This window comes from Epinephelus fuscoguttatus, linkage group LG9, assembly GCF_011397635.1.
Source record: "Epinephelus fuscoguttatus linkage group LG9, E.fuscoguttatus.final_Chr_v1".
Lineage (NCBI taxonomy): Eukaryota > Metazoa > Chordata > Actinopteri > Perciformes > Serranidae > Epinephelus > Epinephelus fuscoguttatus.
In genome coordinates this window covers 19,013,168-19,023,786 of record NC_064760.1, presented here as the reverse complement: position 1 = coordinate 19,023,786, position 10,619 = coordinate 19,013,168, and the positions used below count along the sequence as shown (strand labels likewise).

At 42.7% G+C, this 10,619-nt stretch overlaps 1 protein-coding gene across 7 annotated transcripts in view; it reads left to right on the top strand.

Annotated features, from left to right (window-relative positions):
* Window positions 1-315: 315 nt before the first annotated feature.
* The window catches only part of atp11c (ATPase phospholipid transporting 11C), a 64,376-nt gene continuing 54,072 nt past the window's right edge, over window positions 316-10,619 (top strand). For all 7 annotated transcript variants that reach the window (XM_049585040.1, XM_049585039.1, XM_049585036.1 and 4 more), the window contains exon 1: window positions 316-869. In XM_049585040.1, coding sequence (XP_049440997.1) covers window positions 843-869 — 27 coding nt within the window. In that variant the 5' untranslated portion in view covers window positions 316-842. The remainder of the gene's footprint in view (window positions 870-10,619) is intronic.

Genomic DNA, 10,619 nt, shown 5'->3' with positions numbered 1-10,619 from the left:
AAACCCCTTTTTTGTTTTGTTATGTTTTATTTTTGTTTTTCTAATCTCCATTCTTTCATTATCTATTATTTATTAGTGTGTTGTTTAATAAAATTGTGCAAAAAAATAAATAAAAATAATAAATACATGAATAAATGTTTTGTAAAAATGTCTGTGTTTTATTTTGTATTATTACTGTTAAAAGCTGATTTGAAAAACCCATCAATCTACAGAGCATACAGGAAAAAGGGAAAGCTTGTAGTTCACATTCGGACCACATTACCCATGATTCCCTGCGAGCGAAACTCGCCGCACCTTCCCCGGGTGGAGCTTGAGAACGTGGGAACGTTTGTGGGTTGCTGCTGCTGCTGGGTTGCTGGAGTGAAAATTGTTTGACAGCGAGGTGAGGCGACCTGTGCTCGGGGGATATCGAAACGAGAAGTTAGTTTCCAGCGTGTCTCCGGCAGTTTGCGAGTCACCGGCGAGGCGGACTCGGGAGCCACAAATGATTCGCACGAGTCTCAGCAACAGGGTACAGAGCGACATGTCAGGGACTGTTTCAGCCTTCAGCGAAGGGAAGCGCGACTAGTACACCGCAACGCGGAAAATATCCAGGCGGAGAGAATGCGAATGGTGCGAAGATACCGAAATCAAACAAAATGGAAACGATGTAGCGTCGCTGCGGCATTTCATATAGCTAGAACTAACGTTAGAGTAGAGAATAGATAGCTAAAGGAGCTAGCAGGTTAACTAACATACATGTAAAGTTATTCCCCGGAGAAGCTGAAGCAGAGCCCGGAGGCGTCTGTTGAATCAGAAGAGTTCATCGGTGTTCCCAAATCAAAGAAGATAAACCGGAGAAGATGCTACGGAGAAGATTGAACCGACTGGTATGTGCGCCCTGGCATCACCACACACACACCACACACACACATTGTTAGCTTATGACATCTGCTGCTCCTGCTAGCGTTGTAACTGCAGTGATTCTGCCCTTAAAGAATGTAAGCTGGCATTCCCACCCATTTCCTTCCCACATTTTCTCTGGAAATCCAAGAGAAGCTCACAACAAACTGTTACTTCACCCTGACTGGAAACAGCTGCTGTCCCACTTCATTGCTCTTGTTAGCTAACTGCTAGGTAAGTTCTCATCCAGCCAGGAAGTCACGACAGATGCAAGTTGGTGTTAGCTACACCCAGAGTCATTAAACTACACTCTGAGGTCTCACATTGTCACTCATTGTTGTCTCACATCACTCACATTCTCACAAACCCTGTCACCAAATGTACAGCGAGCCTCCCCTGTTTATGTAAAGCAGCCCTAAAGCTCTATTAGGAGAGCATCTACCTGCCTCCAGAGAGCTGGGCTGCTTTTCCTCTGGGGTCCCAAAAAGCTAAAAATAAGGCACTCTATTTAAAGGCACAAAGACCTGCATCAAAAGATACGTCTCTGCCCAGCATCAGAGGAAACAATTAGCTGACTAATGGATTAATGGATGACAGAAAATCAATCTGCAGCAAATTTGATAATCAGTTTAACTGTTTGACCAAGTCTTGCCTCTTTAATTTGAGCATCTGCTGCTTTGTAGTCTTTTCTTTTTTAGTAAATCTTTGGATTTAGACCACTGTTCAGATACTGATAATAATCAATATTCAGTCCGTCTTTCATGGGCAGATCATGAGACACTGAGCCCCCGGACACAGACATGCAAAAGGCTCCACTGCCTCTCCTGCAGGAGCAAGACACACAGGCTTTTTGCTGCTCTTGCCTCTTTTTGTTGTTGTGATGTTGCGTCTCTTCGTGGTTGTCAGCATCTTTTTGTGGTTTTGTGTCCTCATGGTTGTTTTGTGTTTCTTTGTCATCATTATTGTCATTTTGTGTCTATTAATTATATGTTTGTGTCTTTATTTGATCGTTTTGTTTCTTTTTCTAGTGGTTGTGTGTCATTTTCTAATTGTTTTGTGTCTCTTTGCAGTTCCTTTGCATCTGTTTTAAGTCATTTTGTGTGTCCTTGTGGTTGTTTTGTGATTCTTTGTTATCGTTTGTGTCATTTTGTGTCTATTAGTGGTATATTTGTGTCTTCTTTTGGTCATTTTGTTTCCTTTTTTTAGTGGTTTTGTGTCATTTTCTTATCGTTTTGTGTCTCTTTGCAGTTCCTTTGCACCTGTTTGTAGTCATTTTGTCTCTCTTTGTGGTATTTTTGTTCATCCTTGTGGTTGTTTTGTGTTTCTTTGTTATCATTAGTGTCATTTTGTGTCTATTAGTGGTATATTAGTGCCTTTTTTTTGGGCGTTTTGTTTCTTTGTGGTAGTTTTGTGTCATTTTCTAATTGTTATGTGTCTCTTTGCAGTTCCTTTTGCATCTGTTTGTAGTCATTCTGTGTCTCTTTATAGTCATTTTGTGTCTCTGTGGTAATCTTGTGCATCCTTGTGGTTGTTTAATGTTACTTTGCTATCGTTTGTGTCATTTTGTGTCTACTAGTGCTATATTTGCATCTTTTTTTTGGTTGTTTTGTTTCTCTTTGTAAGTGTTCTGTGTCATTTTCTAATTGTTTTGTGTCTCTCAGCTGTTCCTTCACATATGTTTGTAGTCATCTTGTGTCTCTTTTGGTTATTTTGTGTCTCTTTGTGGTCACTATGTGTCTCTTTGTTGTGTCTTTGCATCTGTTTGTAGTCATTTTGTGCCTCTTTGGGGTATATTTGTATCTCTTTTGTGGTTTTGTGTCTCTTTGTGGTAATTTTGTGTGTCCTTGTAGTGGTATATTAGTGGTATATTTGTGCCTTTTTTGGTTGTTTTGTTTCTCTTAATAGGAGTTTTGTGTCGTTTTCTAAATGTTGTGTCTCTTTGCACTTCCTTTGTATCTGTTTGTAGTCATTTTGTGCCTCTTTGGGGTTTATTTCTATCCCTTTTGGTTGCTTTGTGTCTCTTTGTAGTCGTTATGTGTCCCCTTGTAGCTTCTTTGCATCTCTTTACGGCCATTTTGAGTCACTTCCTGGTCGATTCGTGTTAATTTTAGTGACATTTTGCAGGTGGAGCCCCTGACACTTTGGGCCCCTGGGCCTGTGCCCGAGATGTCCATTAAATAATCCATCCATGCCTCCTTTGGATGCATGATTGTTCTCTCTAAATGCGCTACAGTCCCTCTACGCTCTAATGTTGCTTTGCATCCAGCTGCTGGATTTGTTCAATAGAAGAAGTTGGTATTTCGCCAGCGTGAACTGCTTTGACATCATATTTCACGATTGGTCAATTTAATGCTTACCCTTTTAAAGTTCATCCATTGGTTTCATAGCCCTTCTCATACATTAATCAGCCATGAGTGGGCTAGTTGAAAGTGGAGTAACTATCTGCAAGGCCAGGTTTATAAATGTTAAACCGCCTTTACTGCCTCTTTATCATCCTCTTATGCACCAGTAACCTGTTGTCACCAGTGGGTTGAATCCCCCACAGGCTATGTGAGCAGTATAGATACCGACAGCGAATAAGGGGAAGCAATATAATAATTATAGTGCCTGACCCTCCTTCTGGCCTCTCTCTAAGTGTTGCCAGGTCAGCTGATTTTCCTCCTTCTGGAGAGGATTGCTGCTGTAATTTCTCTCCAGTGTGAGCTGTAAATAATATTTTGTGCGGGGCAGCCAGCCACACTGTCATTGATGCACACAGTGCCGTTATCTGAGGCTCTGGCTCTCTGCCTCCTGATTCACACCACCCTCCCCTTGCCCACGGGGGGTACATGTGCATCATGAAGGGGAGGGAGGGGGGGTGACTGCTCCTACCAAAAGGCGCCGAGGAGGCTCCATGTGTCTCACTTGACTCTCCCACTATGATGCACTGTGCCACTAAACCCTGAGTGTGTCTTTGGAAAATCATTAAAGATGGCTGTGGGAGCGAGTGGGGCTGGGCTTTTCATCAGGGGGGAAGCTCCAGAGGTTGTAATGCTCTGACAGGAATGCAAAATCACACAGTCGCCTTTGATGTTCGCTCAAGCCCTTGAAGGCAGCAGTATGATCTGTGAGAGGTGGAGCCTGGCGGAAATGTGATAGTATTCATTGTGGGAGCCCCTGCCTTGACTGCACAGAGAACGGCACCGACACATGAAAACACCGTCACCCAGGCAGCACCTCAGTATCTTCTTTTTGCACCATGGTAACCAGAAGTCCTCCTCCTACTCTCTAGCTTGGTTGAAATCACACGTGTGAAGTTCCAGCTTCATGTTTTGACTCTAATGTAGTGCTGTAGCAAATACTCCCTCTGCTCAGTAATGAAGTACACTGAAGCTCGACTGGTGCTCTTACCCTGTGCACAAAGGCAGGAAGTGGTCATGTTATCACGAACGGAATTGCTCTGAGTTTGGATTATGCAATAATAGAATTTAGTGCTGAAACAATCAGTCATTTAATCACCTAACATAAGGCAGAATGAGTAGGGTTTGCCTAAAAAATTATGTTTAGACTCCCTCTAATCAGAGTGTGTGGCAATATCTGTATCTGCAGAGACCCTGCACTCTGTATGTTTTTTTCATTGTGCTGTTTGGGACATTTCTGCATGTCAACCTTTGGGCAGTGGTGTGTAGCCTTTGGTTAATAACAGTGTTCAGTGTGAGGGTGTGACGGCGGGACTCTGTGGCCCTTTTCAGACCTGGTATTAACATGTGTCCTTGCTGAGCTGATGACAAGTTAACAGCTTAATATACAGGTGTGACTGCACCCAAGACACACTGTGGCGGATTGAGACCCGATCACTCAGACCACATTCAGAGCTGGACAGGGCTGCATAATGCTACACTCTTTTAGCAGTGCATATTCAAATGCGTCCTAGGCCACACTGAAGGACTGCCTACTCAACTGACATTCTCTGTGTAAGTGGAAGCATGCACACATTTTGTACTCATTTTAAAGTGCATTAACAGGCCACAACAAGCAGGCAAAATGGGTTTTCACTGAATGGACTACACACGAAACACACTGTCTGATTTCCATGTGGGTCAAAGAGTCAGTGTAATGGAAACCAGAAGATTCATATTGCAACTAGGCAACATATGCCTCCAGCAGCGACTCATTTGGTCTGTGGAAACAGAAATGATATACATTTTATTTGCATATAAAGTGGGGGAGTAAGATTTCGATCACAAGTAGGTCACTCAAGATGCATGTGGAGATGCATTCTAATGCCAGGCGTGAGCTGACAGACACAGAGCTGTACAGTTCTGATTGGATCATCCAAGACGCATGTTAATGCCAGGTCCGAGCAGGGCTAATTAAAACATGGTGACAAGGTGCCAGATCATAAACATGCGTCCAATTCCTACTGATTCTGCCTTTAGATTTTAGTATCAATTAATCACTGTACTTTTGAAGGAAAAGATACTAAACATTATTTACTTCCAGCTTCACGACTGTGGGGATTTACTGCTTTTTTTTTCATCTTACATGATAGTAAACTTTATTTTTAGACACTTTAAACTGAGAAAATAATTGGCAGATTAATTGACGATGAACGCAATCAGCCCTAGGAAATAATAATGAAACCCTTATGACTGATAAGTTAAAGATATGTACGGTTAACTGGACTGTTTCACAGTTCTAATTTACATTTCCTGTGTGAAGCATCAGGTGTTGCAGTCTGTTTTAATTTAGCACCATACTCTTAGATGTAGCATTGCAGCTTCAGTCAGCCTCTTGGGGCACAAGCTGTAGAACGCCTCAATATCGTAATGTCTTTTGTCTCAGTACTGTGTTAAAATACAATTTGAAATGTACTCTAACCAAAGGATGGTTAAGAGAGTCTGGCCTACACCTTTTCCCCTGTGGTTCAGGGTTTTGTTCATAAACACTCAAGTGATGACATGACATTTACACAGTTTATTTCCACAACACAACTGCCACCTTTAGTGCTATGGGAATCGTTCTCTTTCTTGTGGCCTGATGTAGCTTTAAAGGACACCTTTTAAAGGGGGGGATCTTATCCAGAGGAGGAGGAGAGGGTTTCATCATGTAACTCTCCATCATGCTAATTTAGTTGTGTTTTATATCCTGTGTAGTGGAGTCTCAGGGAGCAGCACCACTCAGGTCCTCCCCTCTCTCAGTAGGGCTTCCCCTTCACCCCTCTGCCCTCCTCTCCAGCTCTCTTCAGTCTATCCATCCTGCTGCAGGCTGAAGCACTGAGTCCAGCAAGTCTTCAGATCTGTGTGTACTTCACTGTGACCCAAGCACTAGTAAACAGACCCTTACCTGGCAGGAGACGCTGTTATGTGTGAGGGGTTTGAAGGATTGCATGTAAAATGCCTCTGGAAGCCCCAGGGCTCTGTAAACCTGTTTCTTAGGTCAGTCGCAGGTTTGTGATTTACACACAAACCTGCACGCATGCACGAACTTAAGTGCAGAAAAATGTCCACACACTCAGACCACACACACACACACCTGCACATTAAGTGGATTTTGTGCTAACGTAAACACACAAGGTTGAATGTTTTTTTCAGCGACTTTATCTGGTATCACTCCTCCCAGGGGAAGCTAATGTTTTGTTCAGCAGTAAAAAGAGGATGTTTTTGTACCTGCTGCTGTACAATACATTACTTCCATCTGACCTGCAGCTGTTGGGGCAATGAGTCTAATTTCAAGCATTATAAGCACTTTGCAATGTCAGATGCACCTGATGCTGTTTTAGTTACTGTATCGGGGTTTGTGCAGTGCTTCAGGATGCTCCAAATTGATTTTTTTATATTGCATTCTGGTCAGTGGTGTTTTTATATGCTCACGTCAGCTCGTAGCACCTGTTGGAAACGTATTAAAGGCTTTTTTATTAACCAGTGAGACACAAGAGTCCTCGAACAGAGTTGTTACTCCTGGGTGAGCAGTTAGGTTAAGAGTGCCATCCCAAGGCCACAGTCCATTCAAGGCATGTAGGACCATTTGATTTATCTGCTCTGTTTGATTAGAAGAGATGCGTATTGATTAGAGCCGTGCTCAGTTTTGCCGCCATTAGTCTTGCGCCGTGAATTGGCTTGCGAACAGAATTGCTTACTCTGATTTCTTTCTCTTCCTTCCTCCCTCCATCTGGTCTCCTGCACTCTGCCCAGTAATGGAAACCCAGCCAAAGGAGCTCATCTGCAACACACAGCAGGATAATAAATATATTTAGTGTGGGGAGGGAGGCAGTGTGAAGGAATAAACGGCCCGGCTGTGGGATAGCAGGCTGATGAAATATAGTGGGGGAGAATGGAAAGCCCTGCGTGACTCAAACCCGAGAAACTGGAGTGATACCAGGGGGGTGGACCTGTAGCCTCTTTGCACCTCTCCATCTCTTTCTCCACCTAATGGACAGCCTCTTTCAGGCTTCTTGTAGTGGTTCACATCAGAGTGGGTGGGTCAGGTTGGATACAAGGGGACCACGGATGGCTTTTTGTGGCAATTTTCCACTTCCTTTTAAAAGCTAGGTTGAATTCTCAGTTTGTACCTCTAAATAATTCAAGTCGCTTCATTTATTTTGAATTCTCCTCACATCGCTCCTCCTTTTCCTGACCCGCGTATCCTCGCCAGGCTAGCGGCACTCAAAATGCATCCTCGTCATCCATATATGTATAAAGGCTCATCCAGAGATTTTCTGTGCCATGCTCCAGCTCTAGCATTACCCAGAGAGCATTCGCAGTGAGATGTGAAGAGAATGCTGAGATGTGTGGGGGGATGTTTTTTTTTTTGGTCTGTGTCTATGTCTCACTCTCTGTGTCTGAGCATGGAGGGAGGAGGAGGAGAGACGGCAGCATCTGTGATGTTTTCGTCATCCCTTTTTTTTTTTATTGTCACCTGAAATGATATGGTGCTCGCTGACACGGAGAAGAGGAACAGCAAAGTCCATGTGAGGATTTAACGAGCAATGGAAGGCACATACGAACGTGCCCCCCTCCCACACACGTTCACATGAACACCTAGGCTAAGCAACAGCCTACAATGATTATCTCCACCACAAAACTCCCAGCTCGGCAGGCGGTGCAGCTCAGTCACAGGGAGAAAAATGAGTCTTTTTTTAATGTGGTCACAGTTCAGTGGGAGGAAACGCTCGGTGAGAAAACCCAACCTCAAATCAACCATGCCCTCTGAGCAGCAGAAGGAAGGAGCCACATTGATTTTTGTCATTAGACCCGCTGCCCTTGTATGCAGTGTCTAAGGATAATTAATTGAATAGCAATTACATCCAGTGTAGCCCGGTACATTATTAAAGATAATGTCAGGGCTGTAGCTGAGATGGAGATTTTTTAAAGCTTGTCAGCAGCATTACGATATACTGTAAATGCCTTTTTGTTGGTAGTGCATGGCTCTCTGCCAGATGTGGCGGGGCCTCAGTGTTGTGCAGTTTAGTTAAGTTACCACCCGTACACTACACAGAAAAAACAGCTGGATCAGGCACCTTCATCTAAGTAGCTGAATCTGGTGATTTGTCGCACACACACACACAAAAACAGAACCTAGAGCATATGTGCACTTGGCTGGAAAAACCATACTCCATTTATGGCTTCACTACTTTAAATTCTCTTTAATTATAGATTAAAGTGTGACTAGGCTACTGCTTGAAATGTGCTCACTTCGCCCGGTCTTAAAGCACAAAGCGTGGAGGGTTTCTCCATAACAAGCCTATTCACTTTAGTCATTCTCCCCAGGATTTACTGAGCTAACGTGTCTAGAGGATGGCAGCTATGGGGACAAAGTTCAAGCTGGAGAAGGTGGAGTAACATATAATCTCCAAAGCAAAACCAAAGCCTCGGTAAATGAATGCTTTTAAGATTATAAACCAGTTAAAATATAACTCGACTACTGAGAACTTGTTCCAAGGTTTGTTTTGTGAGGTGTAGGCTACGTTCTTGTTTTCTGTTTGGTCTTTGTAAGGTTCTGTTTTGAGGAAGAGCGTGCCTCAGATACATGAATAACCACAGACCCCTGTCAGCAGAGTGTGACTTCCTTACATGTTTCCTGTGGTAACATCTAGAGCTGTTTTTTGTTCCTTTTTTTCTTTATCATCTTCTGTGGTGTCAAACAGCAGCTGAGGTGGAGTGTCCACAGTGCTCACAGGTCTCCTGCCAATGATTTGGATAGTTTGTATTCACATTGTGCACAAACTTTCATCTCATGGCCGCCTGTTATCTCGTCACTTGAAGGGACAGTTCACCCAAATATCAAAAATACATGTTTTTCCTCTTATGTGTAGTGCTATTTGTCAATCTATACTGTTTTGGTGTGCGTTGGAAGTAGAAGTAGATGGCACTCGGCTTGTGGTGTTTAAAGTTACAACAAAAAGAAATAGCAGCAATGTCTCTTTCTGGAAATCATGACGCAGTTACCCAAGATAATCCACAGCGCTTGTATTAAGCAATTTCATGTAGCATGTTTTCTTGTTTTCATGTTTACATTTACATGTTTTCTTTCTACTGTACTACACCCACCAACTGAAATCACTGTGTCACTGTGCAGAAGGAAGTGTGCATCCACCCATGGAGGAGATGTTTGTGCTCGTGACAGTGCAAAATTTTAACATTAAATAGCACCCGCGGTGGCTGAGCTATAATATTAGCTAGCTCATGGGTGCTAGGTGAGCTAGCAGGAGATGCATGCTTCCTTCTGCATGGTGATATGATTGGCAGGTGTAGTTTGGTTAAAAAAAAAAAAAAAAAATTCTAAATGAACCTGCTCACAACAAGGTCTGTGGATTATCTCATAAAGACACATTGCTGTTGAGTTGTTCAAAAAAATTTTTGCGTTCTAATCAGGATTTATACTCATGCAGCAGACCCTACGCATATCGCCTACACCGTTGTGAGCATTTTTACTTCTGCGGTGGGTTGTCTGTGTCACTCTGTAGGTACACCAGTCGCCGGCGCGGTTTCTGTGAAGTGCTGTAAAGTTTAGTTGATTCAAAACAAATTGAAAACAGATCAAACATGGCTTAATAGAGACAATTTCAAACAGAAGTACACAAATGAGCTTCACTGTAACTCGTAAGATTCACAGACAAATACTTGTCACTATCTGGACACATTTTCCCTTCAAATACAACATGCTAATGTTATTAGCACAAGCCTATGGCATTTTACATTGTATAAATTAGCCCAGCAGCTAGTGGACATTTCCTCTACTCATATAAAACCAGGGACAACAGCAACATTTAACAAAGGTAACGGTGCATAATCCATTACAACTCACAAGATTGACTGACAAAACAACTGTCTTATACTAAACACGTTTTCCAAACAAATATAACATGCTAACGTTATTAGCACAAGCCTATGGCATTTTACATTGTATAAATTACCCTACTGATGAGCGGAGATGTCCTCTACTCATTTGAAGCCAGGATAAATACCAAAGTATAAATCCCAGAAGGGTAAATTACACACAAGACACAAAATGCTATGTTTGTGGGGGCTTTATTGTTTCTTATCTCTGAAGTTAAAGTAAATGAAAGCTTTCTTTCCACTGAGGGAAATGGTTTCAGCTTACAAAAATAGGAGGTCTGCGCCACTGCAACGTGTAGTTACATTTCTGGGGAGGTGCATGTCACCCTACGGCGTAGGTTACGAAGAAGTATAAATTCCGCATTAAGCATCACAAGCCGAGTCCCATCTAGTTCCATTATATTTGAGAGGCAGAAATCT